At 36.9% G+C, this 22,129-nt stretch overlaps 2 protein-coding genes across 11 annotated transcripts in view; one reads left to right on the top strand and one right to left on the bottom strand.

Annotated features, from left to right (window-relative positions):
* The first annotated feature begins 950 nt into the window (after nucleotides 1-950).
* On the top strand, nucleotides 951-21,690 carry Dnajc19 (DnaJ heat shock protein family (Hsp40) member C19). 2 transcript variants are annotated; one of them, NM_001134640.2, is made up of 6 exons: nucleotides 951-1,076; nucleotides 1,994-2,045; nucleotides 2,123-2,196; nucleotides 3,027-3,106; nucleotides 3,578-3,648; nucleotides 20,998-21,690. In NM_001134640.2, the coding sequence occupies exons 1-6, from the start codon at nucleotides 1,074-1,076 to the stop codon at nucleotides 21,252-21,254; spliced, it is 537 nt and encodes a 178-aa protein (NP_001128112.1). In that variant the 5' UTR covers nucleotides 951-1,073; the 3' UTR covers nucleotides 21,255-21,690. The 2 variants fall into 2 exon arrangements, with proteins under 2 accessions (NP_001128112.1, NP_001426517.1); NM_001439588.1 differs by lacking the exon at nucleotides 20,998-21,690 and adding an exon at nucleotides 4,920-5,105.
* Nucleotides 8,614-22,129, bottom strand: part of Fxr1 (FMR1 autosomal homolog 1) — a 53,350-nt gene continuing 39,834 nt past the window's right edge. Inside the window, exons 12-18 of one of the 9 annotated variants that reach the window (NM_001415069.1) lie at nucleotides 21,031-21,088; nucleotides 20,881-20,943; nucleotides 17,113-17,316; nucleotides 14,729-14,929; nucleotides 14,005-14,085; nucleotides 10,785-10,876; nucleotides 8,614-10,121 (exon numbers count right to left, since the gene is read on the bottom strand). In NM_001415069.1, coding sequence (NP_001401998.1) covers nucleotides 9,951-10,121; nucleotides 10,785-10,876; nucleotides 14,005-14,085; nucleotides 14,729-14,929; nucleotides 17,113-17,316; nucleotides 20,881-20,943; nucleotides 21,031-21,088 — 870 coding nt within the window. In that variant the 3' untranslated portion in view covers nucleotides 8,614-9,950. Of the gene's footprint in view, nucleotides 10,122-10,784; nucleotides 10,877-14,004; nucleotides 14,086-14,728; nucleotides 14,930-17,112; nucleotides 17,317-20,880; nucleotides 21,089-22,129 lie in introns of all 9 variants that reach the window. The other 8 variants (XM_087626254.1, NM_001415068.1, NM_001415070.1 and 5 more) reach the window with 8 other exon arrangements.

Here is a 22,129-nt window from a genome sequence, read left to right as displayed (position 1 = left end):
TGCATGGATTTTATTTCTGCCCACCTAGCCAACAGAATGGAAATGTCTCAGCCTAGTTTCTGTGCACCCATGCCCACAGAAATGGCATTCTCAACAGCTACACCACAGAAACAAGCCATGAGAAACAGGAAGATAAGCAAAATATGATACATTCACATAAAGGACTTCTGACTACAAAAGGGAGAACCTTGGGAAGGCAGCAGGCAAATACTGCCAAGATAAAATGAAATGGACTGTCAGGAATTCATTGGCAGAGAACAGTTCGTAAAGCTATCTTAGTTTCTAGCTTCCCCTGAGATCACATAAGGCTTTTATATTCTCACAACATAGAGCCGAAAGACAATTCCTAGTCACTTTCATTCTGGTCAAGTGCATTTGCCATCCTTGAGCCAACCAACCACATGCTGTGACCAATACAGGTACAAGCATTCTTATACTTAGAAAAATAGTAAGTCAGGCTAAAACAGAAGGGAAAAAAGCAAACAATGAACACACAGCAGAAGCTGTATTTTTATCGAACAAATCCACATGGTCCGAAGCAGACATCAGGAAGAGAGATGAAAAGAATTAAGACTGGAAAAAATAATTTTCCACATAGTTTCGGATCTGTTTATAGATCTACGTTCTAAGCCAGAAGAAGAAAGATGTCTGTAGAGTACGAAGATCGGTCTTGTGGCTTCTTGACATCTACTGGCACAGAAGACAAAATTAATGCCTCATCCGAAAAACAACGCTACTTTCACATAACCTATATTAAGCAAAGTTAGGAAGATATGTTTTATCGGGAAAACCTGTTTTAGGGCGGGGTATTAGACTTCCGAGTCAGGAGTCCAGGGCAGAGGGCATGGCAAGTCCCGCCCCGGTCCGACCTTTCAGTCAACCCCAGTTGCTGGGCCCCTTTTTGCAGCACTTTGTGCGACAGTTCCGACGCACTTTACGGCGCCCCTGCCGTGTTGCGCGGCGCTGTGGAAGTGGCGGCAGTGCTGGCTCGGCCCTATCGTTCTACTCAAGCGTACTGTGGCGGTGGGCTCGCGCTGGGATGAGCCCGCGGTGCCGAGCCGCGAAGTGGAGTCATGGTGAGTGGTCGGCGCTGACAGGCTCCGAAAGGGCGCTGTCTGGCCTGGGCGGATGCGGAGACAGACCTTTGCTCCGGCCTCCGGTGGCTCCAGCTGACACCCATCATCACTATTTGCAGGCAAACGTTTGCGCCTCCTGGAAGGTCGGGCTGTTACACCACTACCACCACCACCGCACTCCTCCCCTCCTTACGGTGGAAATGCTTTATGGGAATCTTTCAGGAAGCCTTTGCAAGCACCGTTTCCTGATCCAGCAAAAAATCTTTCCACCGGTCTTTTTTTAAACTAGAATGAGGTTCAAGTGCCTGCCGGTTAAGTTATCCCCGACGACTGGAAAATCACCCCCTCTTACTGTTGTGGGTAAAGATGACTTACCCTTCTTAGTGATAATCCCATACCGTGACAATATTGTAGATAAAAATTGCAGTGGTTTTAATTTTTTTTTTTGAAACAGGGTTTCACTTTTTAGTCCTGGCTGTCGCAGAACGTACTTAAATTCACCTGCCAATGTCTCCCAACTGCTGGCATTAAATGCAGTCCACCAATGTGCACAATGTGTATCAATTTATAGTAACTTTAAAGGCACAATAGAAATAGAAATCAGGAAAATGTTTCTTCCAGCAGGCCTGGAGCTGGACTCTGTATAATCCCAGCTGCTTAGAGAGCTAATTGTAAATTCGTTGGCAGCTTGGTCAATTTAGCAAGATCCACCTCAGAATAAAAGTGTTGTAACTTTGACAAAGGCTGGAGTTGGTAGGCGCCTTTCTAGCTTGTATGATACACTAGGTTCCATTCCTAGTCCTGCTTTTAAAAAAAAAGAACCCGCCTTTCACCAAAATGAAGGCCGTAATGAATCTGGATGCAGAATAGGCAGCAATTAATAGTAGTGAAGATTTACTCTTTTCTTCCATTACCAGGCCAGTACAGTGGTAGCAGTCGGATTGACCATTGCTGCTGCAGGATTTGCAGGTTTGTATGGTTTGGGGGTGAAAGAAAAGTAGACTGGTTATGGATTAAGTTGCTTATTCTGTTGCTTTTGGTTTTAGGCCGTTATGTTTTACAAGCCATGAAGCATGTGGAGCCTCAAGTAAAACAAGTTTTTCAGAGTCTACCAAAATCTGTAAGACAACCTTTTTGCTAACTGTATCTGAAGCCTGGAGCTTCCCTGTAATCTGAATTCCGCAGGTCCATGAAGTTCAGTGGGGAGTTGTAAACCCTGCAATGGTCCACACTAGAAATTGGTTTTCCCATGAGACAATTGAGGGTGGGTAACCTTGACAGGTTTAGTACTATGAAAGATAGCTAACAATTAACTTTAATAGACATGCTGTTGACTTTAGTATCTGTCCACCTGCTGTCCCTTGTCTGTTTTGTCACATAGGATAGTATTTCAATGATGTTAGCTATAACTGCATTCAAAAATCATACCCGTAGTGATTAATAACGAATCTGAACTACGTGTAATGCAGACAGCTGCTGCTACGCTACTCAGGACTTCGAGAGGTCATGACACTGATAGCTTGGGCAGTAGCAGAAAACCTTGGTGTACATGATCTCTACTAAGATTAAGGTTCTGGTGGCATAATTTCCCCTATCATAAAGTCCTCTTTTAGTGGATGCCTTGAATCTTGTAGATAAAAGATCTCCGGGTCTTCTTTTGATAACTTGGTTCTGCTGTTTTATGAAGATCAAGTTTTTATCTGGAACATGGATGAGAATGCTTTCCATTCATTCATTTCCCCCCATCTTATGTTCTCAAGACACTTCCAGTTTAGTTCCAAGAAGTGATGTTTCCTCTTATAACAGTTAAGTTGGCTACCACTTATCAAGCTAAAATGCCTTGAGAAGTCCACCTGTAGTGCTCCCCGAAATGCACCATTTTCTTTACTGATTTAACCAACCTTCCACTTACTTCATTAGTCTTTCCTTCCAATTCAATTTCTTTTTCAGGCCTTCAGTGGTGGGTACTATAGAGGTGGGTTTGAACCCAAAATGACAAAACGGGAAGCAGCATTAATACTAGGTGTAAGGTAAGATTTCTACTCACTTATGAGATGTAAGGTAATTCCTATTAGTATTTGAGAATTGTAACTGAGAATAAAGTAGTTACTGGGGACTGTTGTCCCAAGAAGACTAACCCTGATGGTCATTCAGAGGAGCTTGATGTCACTTCATGGACATCCTTTAAGCCTAACATTCCTATAGAACTCACATATGTATCAGATTGTAACAATGCTCACTGGTGCCTGGAGTGATCTATACTGAAATTCTACTGTGTGGGAATTAAGTGTTGAAGATTGTCTTGTCAACTGCATTTTTGTTTTTTTTTTCTTTAAAGCACTTTTGGTTCTTAGAAAATGCATTTTACATTTGTTTTCTATACAGCTTTTCATACTGTTTTGATGCTTTACTAGTTTCTCGGTGTTGAATTTGGCCCTTTTATAGTTCATGTGATTTTTAAGTAAACTAAAGCAACAAGTATGCTTTCCTTTTCAAATTAGCCCTACTGCCAATAAAGGGAAGATCAGGGATGCTCATCGACGGATTATGCTCTTAAACCACCCAGACAAGGGTAAGTAACTTGTATTAGTATGCTGGACTGCAATTTATAATAGACTATCTAATTCTTGGCACTGTAACTGTCTAAATGTGCATGTGAGCAGTCTCCCACTTGTCACACTGGAGTGTCTTAAATGAAATCCACCACATGAGACCACATTCTCTGCAGTGACACCTTGTCTCACCAAGACAAAGGGGTAATGAACAATGTAATTGGTAGTAATATTAAATACTTATTTTTAGGTTCTGTGTTTATGACAGAATGTCTTCCAATAATGGAGGTTACAAGTACTACTAGTTATTTTGGTTGGTTTGAGGACATCTTGCTATATATCAAAGGTTGGCCTAACCTTATGACCACTCTGTCTCATCCCCAAAAGCAGGGCTTAAAGAAGTACACCCCAACTTGGCTATGTATTGAGTTTATGCTCTATTTTTTGAGTTTTGCATTATTTTTGTTTAGACTCACAACCAAGTCTAAATTTTAATTAAGGAAAACTTAAGGGGCATCTATTCATTGTGGTGTGGACACTTGGAAACCTATTTGGAAACCTACGAGCTACATTTGCTTTTTTTGTTACAGTTCAAAGTAGCTGTAACTGGTAAAAACAGATTCCTTAAGCAGACCACAAGAATCTGTTGTCATGCACAAATTTTTTTGCTTGTATAATAAGGGTATTGACAAATTTAAATAGGACAACTGTTTAATATGTGACTTCACAGTGTAAGGAATTGAGCTTGCGTAACTTGAGGTGTTCTGTAATGGTAGAGTTCATATATACCCACACACACGTTCTACTAGAAGATCTGGATGGTCCCTCTTTGATAGGGTTAGGTCTACACTATTCCATCACATTAGTAAACAGCAAATCTAGATGACATTAGAAAGGGTCAGCTAATACTGAGCGCAGAACTGAAGCATTAAAATATGTGGTGCAGTCTTTTCAACATAAGCTTAGAAGCCCGTGGGAAGGTCAGTGGATTGTCCACATATGAAGTAGTGAGTAAGCTTCGAGTTCCAGAAGTGTGTATGCAGAAGGGGCCAAATCCTATTTTAGACTTTATGGTTTCTTAAAAATGGTAAACTTTTGTGTGAAAACACCTCATTTCCCATTGATCTGATATTTTACCCTGTAATTTTGTGACCTATTTATAGTATCATAGTTGCTTTTTAGAAAAGAAGATACCATTTCTATTATGTCCTGGGATCCTTAAAATGCTTTTGACAAGATTTAGAATCTGTGCTCTCTAAACTGTGTCTCCCCCATCCCCTTTCTTCTATAGGAGGATCTCCTTATATAGCAGCCAAAATCAATGAAGCTAAAGACTTACTAGAAGGACAAGCTAAAAAATAAAGTAATCTGATGAATTTTAAGTCCATTAGTCTACTTATGAGCATGTTTTTAAATAAAATGCCTCAGAGCTGTAACTCATGATGTAACTCATGAAAATTTCTTGGCAAAAGCTAAATCAGTGTCTTGGTATATTTTGTTCCAACTTGAGCATTTCAAGACTAATACCATAAATTATGATTACAGACATACATTAGACTATAAGCTGTTCATTACTGACTTAGCAAAGCTGGCACTTACTTTTCAAGGCCTTGCTCTTAGAATACCCCACTGCAGTCCATTTAGACAGGCAACTATTCATACCTTTGGGAGGTAAAACTCAAGGGACAACTGGCCCAATATTTGAACACTGTACTTTAGGCCTATTCAGATTTTGATACATTAAAACAAAGTTTTGAAAAGAGAGACAGTCTCAATTATATAGCTCTAGCTGCCTTGCAAGTTGCTACGTAAACCATTCTGGCCTTGAACTCGGAGATCCACTTGTCTCTGGCATCACACCCAGTGATATTAAAATTGTAATAGAAACCTTTCAGTGTATAGGTCCTGTTAATTGTGTTATTTAGCCAGTCCCTTGAAAATATTCTCTAAGTTATTCCTGTTTTGATTCTCAGTTATGACCAAGCTTATTTGTGAATGTAAAATTCCCTCAATTTTAAAACTTGAGCGCCAATTGTAATACACACCTTTAATGCCAGCAGTTAAGTGCTTTTGATTTTCAACCTCAACTGTTAATATTTTACATACTACAAACCACCCTAGTTAGTCTGAAGGCCATTATTGAAGTATGTAACGGCCTGTACAGATCAGGAGGTGAAGTCCCTAGCCAGTGGTCCCTGTAGCATTTAACCTGTCAGCACTTTAGACTGTGTGGACTTTCAGCCAATGAGGACTTGCAGAAGTAATCAAGGTAATTCATTTGAGGTCACCAAGGGACTTTCTGTCTTGCGCCCTTGTGTAAAATCATTAAAAGTCTGAGTGTGATGAAAACTGGGTTCTAGAGACCTAATGTAGCATTAACTCTCTCAAATCCCCATATGCTGATGGGGTGCGGGTGGGGGAAGAGGTCCAAAGGCACAACTCTTATACACAGCAAATACAAAAAAAATTGTTCCTAGGGGAACAGGTGGTGAGCCTCTAGTTACATGCTCCTGTCTGAACATGCCTTATTTAATGTATTTGTTTCATAATACTAAACTTGGAAGCAGTGTAGCTCAACTTTGTCATATACAGCCTTACCTGTTTTGAGAAACACAGTACTCAACCACTATAGTTAGGATTAGAGAAATTACAAATAGAAACAAACACAGCACATATTCTACTGCCTTATCTCAACATGTGGCATTAGAGATGATGAGCCAACCATGTTGAGTATTGAAGTGGGCTTTACGTTAGCAAGCAGGTAAGGAGTCCACAGACGGTAAGGGTATCCAAAGCATCATAGCTTACTAACCTTTTATTCACCCCTTTGAACTAATAAAGTTTCAGGATTACAAAGATAGCTCATCCACTATGCCCTGCCTGCTCTTCACAGGACCCAAGTTTGATCCCTAACACCCATGTAGCACCTGCAAATCATCTGTGACCAGTTCTAGGGGTCTGATACCATCTTCTGGCCTACACATGGCACAGACACACACACACAGGCAAACATTCATACATAGAAAAGTAAAAATTTAAATGTTTCTGTGAACAAGAATATGGCAGAGTTGGTTACAATTTAAAAGCAGGCTTTTGAAAAATAAATCATATTATAAAATGCCCACAGGAAGTCACTGATTAACTGCAGAAAGGACTGCACTGTAGACATGAATATTTTTGAATGTCAAATGCTATGCATGCCTGTTAGAAGACAGGTGTGTCAAAACATTGAAAGCCTTTCTTACTAAGGAGCACAGCGAATAACTCTTTGATAGTAATTTTTATTTTCTGTAGGCTTCCCTTTTTCAAGTTGAAGACTATTTCATTAAAAGCTACTAGGCCTAACATTTAAGGGCTGTTACAAAGACTTGTTCTTTACTGACGTGTAACACACTCATGCCATGCCTTCACACATAGCCAGTTTCCTATTTACTTTTCCTTAACACACACACCACATACTTAAATCTTTAGGGATCCTAATTACTTGAGCCATAGGCAAACTGGAATGGTCTTGAGGTCTTAACTTCTCAAGACTTTCCTCCAGCTACAATGCCCAAGTCAAATTGCAGTCAACTGTTGCAGCTGTTCTGGCCTAGTTGAACCACCTAGTTAGTGCTTCTCACTTCTCTCTCTGTGCCTGATGTGTCTGAGTTCTGCTTTAAAAGTCCAGTATATCATCACCTGCACTTTCTAAGAGTAACTCATTTAATCAAGATCCCTTGCCTTTGACTCTGCAACACCTCAAGTAAATTACTAAGAACCCACTGGACTGACATGCTGCTGAATTTCAAATTAGAAATTTATTTTTTGCATCTCTACTTGGACTTTTCTCCCCCTAAGAAATTTCAGGAAAACCACATCATTTTTGACCCTACCATAATCTGCATTCCTACTTCACAATCAGTTCAGGTTTACATAGAATCCCATGGTGTCTACATACTTCAGTGCTTTGGGCTGCACACACACCCTTTTGGAATACACTTTTCTGCCTTCACATTTTGTGTAGTATGTACTAGAGGTGAGGGGTTTTGCTCAATTTATCAAGGCTGGCAGAGAAAACACCAAAAGGCAACCTGAATAGACAGGTTACTTCTGGGGACACTAAATAAAACTGACTAACCCATCTGTAAGGCAAAGAAAAAGGCCAAAATCTTAGAATTCTTTGGTGCCTACTGGGTTAAGTCACTGGGTGGTTATTTTCAGATAATGAAATCTCAGCTCTTAAAGACTCATTACTAAATAAATCCTGTTCCTCAAGTGTTTCAGCTGTACTTGAGTTTTAAGATAGTCTAATCTTTATGACAAAAAAAAAAAAGATCTTAGGGATTTTGACATGGATAAAACAATAAAACTATACTTTCTTAGCATCATGTTTCCCAGCCTGGGAATTAAAATTCTTTGTGGGCTAGGGATGTAGCTGACTGGTAAAACATGTCAAGTCCCAAAATTCTCTATGTCCAACAATTCATGGTTAAATTCGTGACCAATGTACACAGAACCAAGTAATTAAGAAACCAATTATTTAACTTTTTTTTCAATACTCTGAAAATGAGGTTATGGTTATTGAATCCATTCTACCATGTTCTACACAGAGTGGAAGAATGTAACTATACATAACTCACTTCTAAGTTCTGTTATGTGGACTTTATAGAGTTTTCTTTTTTTAAATCTAGTATCAGTGCGTGTCAATATCAACTAGAATTTAAGTGATAGGCTACCACTACACACACATCTAATGAACAATGGCCCATTTGTAACTATATGTGAATTATCTCTCACTTATAAAACAAGTTCAACATTTTTATGGACATAATTAACAAATTATGCACATAAAAAAAATCCCCTTCAAATGACACAAAGCACGTGTCCAGTGGGAGCAAAACCCTAAGCCCATAAATTATTTCATTTGATTTACAACCACAGGAATAATATACATTTTATCATTAAACTTCCACCTGAAAATTGCTTAATAAAATTAAGTCTTCTGAATGAAAGCTCTTTAAACTTTTAATTACTCATTTTCAATCACTGGTACGAAAACCTTCAAAATGATTTATCACTCAAAAAGCACATTATTGGCCTATTAAAAACTGCTTACCATACTTTAAAAATAGTTTTTAATAAAGAACTAAAGGCAAAAGTGAAAAGCTTATCTTCTGCCTCCCATTATATTATCTCCCACAAATCGCCTTTGATTAGAATTTAATACAAAGATGTTTCTCCAATGGCAAAGACATTATACATTTCCTGAATCGTTTACTAGCCAAAACTTAAGTGTTAACTTTGGAGGGTCCATTACAAATGATAAAATGGTTAGATTTTAACACTAGATCTGAGAAACAAATGCTTCTGAAAAGCAATCGAAGAATGCTATCTATTCTAGGCCTCAAGTACTCCTACTTTCAAACAATTGGCATAAAAAGTAGAAAGTTAAAAATCAGCAAATGGAAGATCAAAGTTTATTTTACTACCTGCATACAAAAACATATTGCACATCAAACAACCAAAATCAAAAAAGGGGGGGAAAAAAGGAAAAAAAAGGGTAGAAAGAAAATGTGAAAGATACTCTACTGAAGACTAAACATGTAGTTTATACAGAATAAACCTTCTGGAAATTGATCTTTTCAGTAGTTCAGGCTATGTCTGAATGGACATGACTAATCAGCTTAGTGTTTCAACTAAAGCTATGTTTGATTTTTAAATACTGTACACTTTAATAAATAAACCAAACAAAGCCTCAATGTAGAACAGTCACTGCCAATATCACCCAGTATCCCTGCAGATGAGTTAACATGTATTTCCAGTGGTCTGCAGAATTGCCTCTACAAACAGCATTTAAAAAACACATTAAACAGACCAGTTTCCAGACTAAACTAATGAAATTACAATTCAGTGCAAAATATTTTAGACTGCTTCATTCTAGTTTTCCTCAGGTGAAGAAGTGGTTGCATATTATTAAAAATGTAACAAAAGCAGCTAATGCTTTCATAAAGAATATTACGTTAGGGACCCCACCCCACCCACCTCCCCCCATCTCTGCCATATTTTGAAAACAAAATAACATTTCCTATAGCCAGCAACTTTTTTTTAATGTTACATATACTATTCTCAAGGCACATCTGATGATATATTTTTAACACAGTAGGTGTCAAAGTATGTTTAACATATGATTTCGTCAGGATCCCTCCCCTTTCTGAATTCCAAATGGAGGAACTGAAAGTGCGATGTAAGACTGGCGATCCGTATTCTATCTTTGGCAAGCTTGTACAAGCACTATTGTAACTGTAATGTAAAAGAACTGTAAACTAGGAACTTCCTTCAGTTATGAAACACCATTCAGGACTGCTGCTTCTTGAGTGCTCTCTTCTTTTAAGGTTTTAGTCTTTTCTTCTCCTGGAGTACGCGGTAGCTTAGGAATTTCATCGCCAGAAGCGCTAGTTGGACCATTTATTGCCTTTTCTGATGGACCATGCTCTTCAATCACATCTTTTGCCTGTCAAAGGGAGACAACTTTTTCAACATCTTTATAAAGAAACTCTGTAGCTGAGGAGGAAAATAACTATAAACATTAGCTTTAAAAATAGAATAACTTTCATGTTATAAAGAAAGCATTTTACATTTAAAACAAATACCAATGCACTCTAGTATCAGGGTTTTAAAACTACATTATTTCTAGTACCTATGAGTGCCCACTTCACAGAAAGCACCTGCACTGTTCAATGAAACCTTTAACTAGTATTATAACCATTGGGAAGCTCACTATATAAATGGTGTAAAAGAGTTTAATACAGCAAGTAGAACAACAATCAGTCATTTTACTCACCTTTTTGAAACTCATGTTTTAATCACTGAAAACATTTAATACAAATGAAACTTAAAAGGTCTATTCCCACTACTGACAAGAGGTACACAGCCTTCTAATTATCAAATCAAGGAACTACTCAAGTGCTATCTATCTGGCAAAGGTCTCAGGCTCAAGCATGCATATCTTCATTTATCAGGGGCCTGGGATAGAAGCAAGGTTCTTCTTTAAAATCTTATCTCTTAAGGGAAACAACTGACCATACAGCAATTAAGTAAAAAAAATAAATAAATCTAAACAATACGGAAGTAATAAAAAGCAAAACAAAAACCCTACAGGTTAAAGTCTCCTTACCATTTCTTTCTTGTTTTTAGCCAAAGTTTCCCTTGGGAGGTTTCTTTGTCTGCTCTGAGACTCAGCTCTAGAAATATAATCTGCAACTGTGACTGTTAAAGATGAGAAAAAAATTACAGGTGTTGAAAAATATTTCTAATTTCTATTATGGATAAAGAATAATTTCACTATAAAGTAAATTAGTGGTGGGTCACCCAATTTCAAAGTTTTACGCTGGGTACCCACCTCTGAACAAAAGCAAAGCTTGAAAAAAATGTGCCTATGATTTTAGTACTACCAATAGAAAAATCCTTTCAGCTGGAACCTGAGGAAATCTAGACTGACGTCCCTTTTCCCAGGAATCCAGCTAAATCCTGGTTTATCTGGTTGTGGGACAAATGTGGTATAGCAACCCACCACCAAGAATGAGCACTGAGAGTGCAGTGTTCTAAGTGCAGAAGGTGTTTGCAGTAATGGGGACAGGGGCAACGGTGATTCAAATCATAGCGAGGTGATTACAAATTTGAAAGCTTTGTATTTTTTGGTTATCTCTCTGCCCCAGGAAAACAGCACAATCAAGGTGTTCAAGTGTGTTGTTATTTTCTGGTGCTTTCCTAACATTTCATGCTAGACAGTATTTAAACTACCTGATGTTCTGACTCTAAGGACGTATAGGCAAATTAAGACAATAAACCACATTCCTAAACATGTAGTGGACCCTTACTCATTAGGGTGGGAAAAGAACACTATAAAGAGAGATGCAGTCCCATCAACTTTGCTATCTTGCTAGGTCTGAAACATGAGATAAATAAAGTAATGAATTAGGGAGCAAACTAAACCCTATCTGTCATTCTAATAAATGTATTAGTACAACACTGGCCTCAGGACTTGAAACTCAAAATTCTTAATTTTGTATTATTTTCTCACAGACTAGGTTAAAGACAGCCCTGAATTAGAAATTAAAAATCAAGTCAATTGTACATTATTTAAAGTCACTGTGTCTTGGTAGAATTGGTCCACTAGATTCATAACACATGCAGCTAACAAAATAGTTTGATATAGTAAAAGACTGAATCTTATTTTCCTTAATAATGCATGTCCTAAATTAAAAATTGAAGAACTTTCTAGTAACTCATTACTTAATGGAACTTTAAAATTAAGCATCTTGAATCAAAACTTTATTAGAAAAGTACAGATATTTGAAATCTAAAGTTGCTTTCCTTCAAAATTATAAGGAATGTTCATTGTGAAGCCTTTAAATGGTTTCTTATTTTACTATCACTGCCGAGAAATTTACAAACATGTTTAGTGCTATGCTGAGTGATTAGTATATCCTACCAGAATTTTGTCTATTCTACAAGGGGACAAAGAATGACCCTGTCCCATTCTCTGTCCTGAGAATGACTGTAACCATAGGTGGGGGTAACACTCCAAAGAATATTGTTTTCGTAGTGCAGACCTCAGGTGACACCTGGAGAAATGCATCTACATCAGGATGCTGCTGCACAAGCAAATATGGTGCTCAATTTAAATGTGGGCAAACAGTGCTTAGGTGCTCTCAACTATTCCTATACAGAAAAAAAACTTTGTAGTTATTAGCCCAAGTTGAGCAAGTGGCACTTAGTTCTGTTCCTTGCCCCCAAATAAAAGAGAACCAGTTAAGAAACTTTAGAGTTCTTATGCAATACAGCCCCTTAAACTTCAATAGAAATTTAAATTTCAAGAAAAAAAGTCTAGGTAATTTTATGGCACAATCAATCAGGACCAGGGCTTAAGAGACCCTGTGCTTAAGAATCACTGGAGACCACCAGAGAGTCATGTTGTCTAGGTAGAAGAAAGACTACTCAATGGCTAATTTACATAGATGTAAGAACAACTAGACATTTTAGCCAAAGGAAAACAACCATCAGCTGTCTCCCGACCGCTGCTGGAAACAAGAAACTTCCGAGAAGAGGGGTTGGAAATAAAGGAGTTTGACAAGAAAACACAATGGCTCCTAAGAACAGGGAAAACAAATCAGATATAGTATGCAACAGCCTATCACTGTGAAAAACACCAAAACTACAAATTAGTCATTTTAGTTAATGCCATTCAAAACCATCTGACTTTATAGAAGAAATCCTGTTTCAATAGTTTTTGTGTCTATACACATGATCACTGGCTTAAGTTATGTTGAAAGTCATTCCAAGTTAGTGAGCCCATACAGATAGCCTGAATTTTCTAACTAGCAAAATAGGGACAAAAAACATTCACTGCTGTGCTACTTTCAAAGCTGAAATTCATGACCTCTTCAACTCAAATGCATCTCTAACATTAAGAAGGAAAAGGAATATAAGGGAAAACAAATTTTCTGGACACTATCTTTGATAGTGTTTAGTTCTTTTTACATATCCTTCTAACTTTTAAACACAAACTCTTCGTAACGGGAAATAATGGCCTTTACTCGATTCCCAAATGTCTGCACAACTTCTGCATCAAGATGTACATTGTATATTATCTGGGGGAAACACATTAAAGAGTATGTTTTGGAAAGAATGCAAAAAATTGGTTGGTTTGAAAGGGGTTTATTTCTACTGTACACAGTTTCTTCATGGTGAATATACAGTGATTCTCTGTACATCAGAAGTGAATTGTGTTCAAAATAAGAGACATAGCAGACGAGCTTTTTTCCAGTTACCAAAACTTAAGACAACATAAAATACTGAATGGAACTAAGTAAATACCATTTGAATGGTTAGTATGTGTCAAAGAAAAAGCACCACACTACAGTAACACAAACATTAACATGCATCCTTTTTTAAAGAAAAAGACACTTCTACAATTTTAAATTTTTGAGTATTCTAATTCCCACCAAATGAGACACCCGATGTATATAGTAAGCAGGCACCATGTTAAATTGCCCAGCTTTGCCAATCAGCCTCAACAAATTCACACCATAGTCCCTGCAATGGCAGTCCCCATCTTAAATGTGAAGAATCTGCCAACTGAATACAGTAAAGGTATTGAAATTATTTCCATATAAGAAATTAAGACACAACATTAGTTCACTTAAGACTAGATACTAAACATTTATACTGTGAAGGAAGAATGCATTTTCTTGAGCAGCATTATTAGTTGAATAAATTAGGCAATGCAAATTCTCAAAGTATACACACATGTGAACATGTAGCTATATTTAGAATGCAGACACATGACATTTTTCATGCTTGTGACCTGACACCAACAGGCCCACTCAAGTTACCTGGCTGTCTATCTTCTGCCTGACCCCTGAAACGACGCCTGCGGCTACGATTGCGTCGCTGGGGTTTTTTTTCACTATCATCTGTAATTGCAAAGTTTACCATCAACTATTCTGACAAAAAATAAACAAAAAAGAACAAACAAAAATTTTCTTTCCTTATACAAGGAAGGGAAAGAGAAACTTTTAATTAAACATCAAAGATAAAGCATACAATACTGACAAAGAATTATATACATTTTTGCAGCATAAAGCACTGCCCTCTGGAAATTAAGAGGGCTTTAACTCACAATAAAGCAAATTGCCATGTAATTGAAACTACCACCATCATTCAAGAATATAAGATTTCTCTCCAACACATCTTGGGTCTCCCAAGTTAATGACATTTTAGTCCCTTAATAATAAATACATCTTTGCAGCCCCCACAAAAATGTACTGTAATTGTTAAAGGGGGAGGGACTAAAACAGTTAAGTTTTATTTGTAGACAGTAGATATTTAAACCGAGTATTTAGATTGATTTAATGGTATGAAAGGGCACTTTAAAGAATCCTCCCAGTTCAGATAGTCTGACAAATATGAAAACTAGTCCCCAAGACAAGCAGCTATATCCCCTCATTTAAAGAAAACACTAAAAAAACCACTGGTGAATTCTATACCAAAAAAAGCTTCATCCATTATCAGTAAGGCAGTCACACACACACACCTCTTCCCTAAATGCTTACATACCTAGCCCATTCTCATTAACTGAGGCTGTATCAGATTCAGTCATTCCATCCATCAGAACAGCATCTTCATCAGTCCTTCGTCTACGAGACCGCCTACGACGGTTAGTACTGTGGTGAGATTCGCTGGCGTCAGTGTCTGCAGTCTGATCTGATTCTGTATTATCAAGTAAGCTGTATGGATTGCTGTCTGGATCTTTGAGCACTATATTCATGTCAGAGGCAAGAAATATTCATTTAAGAGGACATCAGTTAAGAATGCTTTATCTACTGAACTATATACACTAATTGTAAGTAACTCCAATACCCCCCAATAAAAATATAGGTCTGATATAAAAAAGTTCTCTTAACACTAATTTATCTGGAAAGTAATAAAGATGATTAAATAAAATTTTAATGGGAATGAAAAATTGTAAATCAAGAAAATACGCTAACTTCGTAAGTTTCCTAATGTCTCCTTTGAATTGTTTATAAAAACGTAAGTCTCTATCTACATCTTCAAATGAGATCAAAACTATAGGGGAACGAACATATATTAAACATGTATGGTTCTGTTTTTCTCTATTTTTGTCTCACAAATAAATGTAAACTATTTACACAGCATTTTCACAGTATTAGATATAAGTAATCTAGAGTTGATATAAAATGATATACAACAGCAATGCAAAGATCGCTAATATATTTTTCATAAAGAATTAAAAAATTTAAAAAAAAATTTATGGGGGTTCTTGAGACCAATCCCCCCCATGGATAGTGAAGGATGACTATATCAGAAAATATTACACTACCTACTAATTATGGCACTCCCACTCTTAACTTAATCCTATCCAAAGAGTAGAAAAATAAAAATGAAGAGAAAAAGAGAAAAAAATCATGTCATGATTCTAAGAGGACTACTGTTCCTCTTACATGTTTAAGGTGACTGCCTGTTATTCTGTGTTAATAGACTATTCCAAATAAAAGAAAATAAATCACCTGCACCCAAGACCTCAGAAGCATTAGTTAAGTATGAACTGAAGCAACCAAAACAAGTCCATACAGGCATCTAACTCAGTCTAGAATTGTAACTGGCTACAGAAAGGACAACACTGAAACACCTAATTTATAATCCAACTTAAAAAACAAACCATGGGATGAAGTCAGAACAGTGTCAAGATACAAATGAAAAGAAAAGCGCCCATCTTACCTATGTGCATCTACTGCTTCCAACATTCAAAATACAGAAGAAATTCACCTAATCACGATTACTCCTAAGTTTTCCTTCGTAAGTTAGCAAGCTAGTGTCTTAGCAAAAGATACTAAATTTTCTATAAATCATAAACACTAGGTAAAATACATTTTTGCAATTCCATAAAATTATTTAATAGTACAATTTACAGTGCATTTTAATACAAAACTTATTTTCTGAAAAAGCTAAGTTAAAATTTCCTAAATAAAATTAAACTTAGGGCTCAATGAAAATTGTGATCCAATTAGAGCCAAATACTTCCCTTCATTTGAGGCTGATTTGCTCCTGTTTTTGTATGTGTATTTTTAATATGCACAGACTGCGCTAAGACTTAAAATATGATTTTAAATGAGACATTTAATAGTTATAAATATTAAATATGACTTCTTAAAAGACAAGTAATAATGGTAACACACAATGTTGCAAAATAATCTAATCCATGTATTCCTGGAAACCCTCTCCTTTTGCCTATTCTATTCAGAAAGAGAACTCTGTTAACGGTTACTATTCCATGATAAAACACAATCCAATGGTCACAGCCAACACAGCCTTGAACATATGGAGTCTTTGGTCATCTCTACACTGTACCTATGGACATATGGTACACCCACACACCCGCCATGTGCAGATGCTCAGAGAAGCCACAGAGGGCAGCAGATCCTCCAGAGCTAGAGCTAAGGGTTGTGACCAGCCCATGGTGGGTGCTAGGAGCTTAACTCTCTCCAACAGTGGTAACTTAAGGTGCTAAGCCACCTTTCCAGTCCCTCTTTATGGTTCAATTTCTCTTTATGGTTCAATTACTCAATAAAATGTTCTAAAGAATTGAGTCCACATCTGTCTCTTTTCTCAAAGTGTAGCAAAAAATTTTGGGGAGAACATGGAAAGCATTACCTAATTACCAAAGACCTCAAAAGGAGAAGGGATAAACATGATTATCAAAGCCAACTAAAAGTTCTGACCTACACATTCTTAAGGAAACCTTTATAGGGAATTACTCTACACATTTCCTATATTAAGTGCTATACAGTCTACCATTTTCTCTAAGATAGCAAGCTGAGTCACGAACTTCCAAAGATGTGTGGCCCTGAGAGAAGAACTAACTTCTGTAAGATTATATGGTTTACGAAGCATGAGTGCGGACATAGTATGTAAAAGACTACCAGAACTGATGGAGGATTTGCCACCACGTGGTCCACCACGACCTCGTCCCCCAGAAACACTTCTGCCTCTTCCTCCTGGGCGTCTCCTGCTGTCTCGCTGATGTCGAGTCTCTCGATCATCTTCTCCTGCCAATGACCAATCACTCAGCTCATCTTTACGCTCAGATTCTGTTTCGGAGGGGTTAGACAGCTCAGAATTTGTACCTTTGGAAAAAGACAACATATAAGCCAATTAGATGCACATAAACAAAAATGCTAAAAACAATTTTCAAAATAGTGTGTGTTAAGTACCATTTACATAAGCACAGTAATTGCTCCAAAAAGAGCAAAACTAAAAGCTTTAAGTTTATTTTAAATATAATTATCAGATTCAACTAAACTATAAGAAAAAAATGTATACATGAAAATGCACTTAATGTAAAGGTTTCTGCCCATTTTTAAATTGATAGCTTAAATCATTAGTACAATGTTACCCAATATCTAAAAATAAATTTAATGACATTTAAAAAACATTTTAATAGTGTTTCCATTATTACTGACTTGAGGGTATTTTGTCTCACGCATTTTAATTTCTCTCAAATCATAACACTGCTTGTGGCTGATCTTAAAAGTTAGGAATTTACTTGTTATATAATACATAAAATGTTTTCTCCTATTGCCACAGATTAGTATAATGACGATGTTTCTGAGACAATACCTACTACCTAAGAACAGAAGACATTGCGTACTGAAATGAAATTAACATAATTATTTACTCTAGAAGGTGGTTTCTAAATTCACACCCATTTAACTGAAATCAGAATCCCAGACCTTCTCGTATTGTCATGAGTTACTTTTCTCAACATTTCCCTCTACAGATATACAATGAAACAGTCTGTTAAAAGGTAAAGCTTATTAAATCCAAATATGTCATAATATGCAGAAATTGTCTTTTAATGAGTGACTTTGTTAAATCATTTTGAAGTTTAAATGGCTAAACTTCCACAAATGATTTCAAGAAATACCTAAAAATTAGTTGTATTTCATCTACGCAAGCATTTAACAGTAGTAGTAAAACACTGAAACAAAATTAAGGTGTAGGAAAAAAGGACTCTACATATACAGATTACAGAGGAAAAGATGAAAAACACTTTAGGGAAAAAAATCCAGTTTTTCACTCAAGTGGTTGTTAGGAATGAGGCCACATAGAAGAGAATAAAGTGCCCATTTAACAATTACTTGTACAAATGAAAAAAACACTTTAGTACTGTCACTATCTAAGGAATAGTGAAACAAAACTGGACTAAAATGTAATAAGTCTACTATTTTATCTTACCAAGGGATAAAGGAAATTAGTCTTTAAACTACCTAAATTCAGTATTTTGTCAGACTAATCTCAATCTCTCTCTCTCTCTCTCTCTCTCTCTCTCTCTCTCTCTCTCTCTCTCTCTCTCACACACACACACACACACACACACCCACACCCATTGTTGATGACCTGGCTAATATTCATGCTTTATGATCATAAAAAGTCAAGTATAAGGTTACACCATGAGATGAAAAGACTGCCCTAAAATATTTAGGTGAGCCTAAACTAGTTCATGGGTCTTTAAAACCTCATGTCATAGAGATAGCAGAATGAGGGCTGTGACATCAGTGGCATTTTAAAACTAGAGGCAGGCGGTCATAAGCCTGAAAATGTCAGGCAAGCAGATTCTATTAAACCTCCAAAAGGCAAAACAGAACAAAACTCCTGCAGTCCAGCTGATGTGTACGAGGCTAGCCCAGTACAAAAACAATGGTCAATAAAGCTGTGTTGGTCATGCCTCTAGGTGGCTAGGCTATCAGTTAGTAATTATTGTTCTGCTGAAAACAATATAGCCATTTCGACATCTCAATCTTGTTGTACAAGAAGGATACAAGGAAAGAAATACCAGAAAAGCTTTTAAAAATGAGCCATGACACTCACAATCACAATGTGCTTTTAGCTAAATCCCAAAATCAAGCTTTTCTCTACAATGTCTATCACTCTGATCAAGATGCTTCCCACCGATTTAAATGGTTGTGTGATTAAAGTGCACATTAAAAATGCTTTATTATGGGCTGGAGAGATGGCTCAGTGGTTAAGAGCACTGACTGCTCTTCCAGAGGTCCTGAGTTCAAACCCTAGCAACCACATGATGGCTCACAACCATCTGTAATGAGATCTGATGCCCTCTTCTGGTGTGTCTGAAGACAGCTACAGTGGGTATGATAAAAAAAAAATAAATCTTTAAAAAAAAATGCTTTATTATAACCAAGATGTAATAAACTTTTAAGATTCAAACTAAATTTAGTAATACTTTAGAAATGGTCTATAGTCTCTACTTCTTATAAAATGTTTTTACTGCCTAGTCCTTTTGAAAGTACGCAAGAACAGCTGTAATAAAAGTCAGTCCTTTACTAAAACATAAAGTTTCTAGTTCCACAAACCTGTCTGCCACTACTGAAGGATCTGTACACCATTTTCTAAAATGATTACCTTTGCCATTTTTCATACATTCCTTATCTACTCCTCAGTCACCTTACCAGGGTGCCTCCCTTTATCAATAAGCAGAGTCCTCAGATACTAATCAATCTGTTCAATGGCTTTTCCCTCTTGCTATACAAAAGCCATATCTGATTGTTAATTCAGGATTTAAAAAATGCAAATATACTTAATTACTGGCATTAAATATACTTTAGGAAATACAGCATTAGCTTACAATTCTTCGTCTTTTACACACTGAACACTCTAGACTTTATTGGAATTTTATTTGCAAACTTCAATACCACGTTATGAAAACAAAAATACATCAAGGAAATGAAATACTTGAACATAAAGTTGCAGTACTAAAGAGAAGGGATACTTAGCCTTCCACCTGCACAACAGGTGAAAGAGTACCGGTGTACTACATCATTAGATTCCTTAGTTAAAAAGAAGTCTAGATCTGAACCTGCATGGTGCAAACCTCAATTCACCTCTACTTTCTGTAAATGCTTCCTACTTTGGTCTAGGTTCGCAAGTATTTTCTCAAAACAAGATGACATAGGGAGGAGAGAGGAAAAGAACAGAAAAGGCAAATGAAGAGGGATGGGCAGGAGATCAGGTCACAGCTAATATCCAAGTCCAAATGGAGAAAGATGGAACAACTCCAAAGCTAAACAAGAATAAATGAGAATTTATGATTAGAGAATTGTTGACTACCATAGGATCCACTGATCTGTTCCTACCCTAGGCCCCAGCTTCCAAGTAAAAATACAGCTTATAAAAATGCTCATGACAGAAGGTTAACTATCTTTTTAAGCTAAGCCTTCATTTTCAAGAAATGTTACTAGACAAAATGGTTGCATACAAGGCACTAAAACACTCAAACCAGCCAAATCAGCAAAGTCTATTTCAAAGCTGCTGAAGCTTTATTATATGCAACACTGGTCTAGTTATTAGTCTATTTTTTCATTTGTGCTCATCTTACAGATAGCAGTAAGTACACTAGGATTCTACAGGAAATGTATGAAACCACATCAGTTGGAACACAAGCTATATTTCCATTCACTCTTTATACATACTTATTATAATCTACCATAACCATAATTAAAAATCGTGTGTTGTGTAACTATTTGTAAACTATACACCTTTCACTGTTGCTAGTATGTCACATCAATGGGACATACACCTCACAACTACCTTTCACCCAAAATGTATGCAGCGTCTAAACTAGAATCACTACTACACACACTATTACAGAAATAAAACAATGTTCTTTTTACCATAACCGGAGGTGTAATTAGGGCCCCGACGACCTCTGCCTCTTCCACTATAAGACCTAGAACCTTGTACAGAAGAGACGGTACTTTCATCAGTGGCATATCCTTTCTCTTTTTCAGGCCCTCTGGTGGAAGAAGGTCTGAAACCCATACCAATCTGTCGCAGCTGTTCATCGATCTGCAGGCGTTCCATTCTTAGTTGTTCCACTTCCTACAATCAAAACAAAGACTGTTTTATACACTGTGTGTGTCTATGTGCATTCATGAATGCACCTATGGGTACACCTGTCAGACACTGTGAGACCCACTTGACCCATCTTCCCCAGCCCACATCCTCTACAGGTTTGACATGTTTTGGACTAGAGCTAGAACTGTAGAGTATACACCAAAGAAACAAACTGTGATCTTTTGAAATCATCTCATAAAGCAGAACTGTATTCACGAGGTCATTTGGGGGTCAACTCAAGAAACACTGAAAGCTTTTTGCTATAAGCAAACAGTATAATTCTTTCAAGTAACTGTTCTATTGCAGTAACTTATCTGTTATTGTTATCTAATATTACCAAATACTGTCCTTTTTTTGCTTTTGAGTGCATGTGTATACATGCGCATATAAGTTTATATATACCATCATGCACCTGTGGAGATCTAACTGTAACTTGAAGTAGTTGATTCTCTCCTACAATGTGAGTTTTATGTATGTATGTAAGCTTAGCTGCAAAAACTTTAATGCACGGAGTCAGCCCACTGGCCAAATACTGTCTCTTTAAAAAGGGAGTTAAATATTCTATTAAAGGTATTATTAACAAGCTATTTCACGAGCAACATTTTCATTTATGACTGAGATAGACAAGCTGATCTGATCATTTAGAAACTGAGGTCCTGCAACAGTGAAGGTATCCAATCTAAAGAGTTATCTGCTGGGACTACAGAAGATAAAAAAGCATTTGCTTACAAGGCCAGGATTGATAAAATTCCAAGAAATTGAATGGTGTTATCAAATGTGCTTTCAAATTGCTTGTACAAGAATAATATCAGAATACAAGGAAAATATACTATGAATAGAGAGCAGGTTAGGATTATTACTGGAACTATGAACAACAAAAAAAGAAGAGAAAAACAAAAAACTGACGCTTACTGGTAGTCACTTTTTTCTATAATCCTTGTGTATTATATTTCAACCGAAATTAACAAATGGGGGCTGAGGATAGAACACAGAAACTGATGCCTGTTTTGTTTACCGTGCCCTTGG

The sequence above is a fragment of the Rattus norvegicus genome, chromosome 2 (assembly GCF_021556685.1).
Source record: "Rattus norvegicus strain SHRSP/BbbUtx chromosome 2, alternate assembly SHRSP_T2T, whole genome shotgun sequence".
Classification (NCBI taxonomy): Eukaryota; Metazoa; Chordata; class Mammalia; order Rodentia; family Muridae; genus Rattus; species Rattus norvegicus.
Note: the sequence above shows the minus strand (reverse complement) of the source record. Positions and strands in the feature narration are given on the sequence as shown.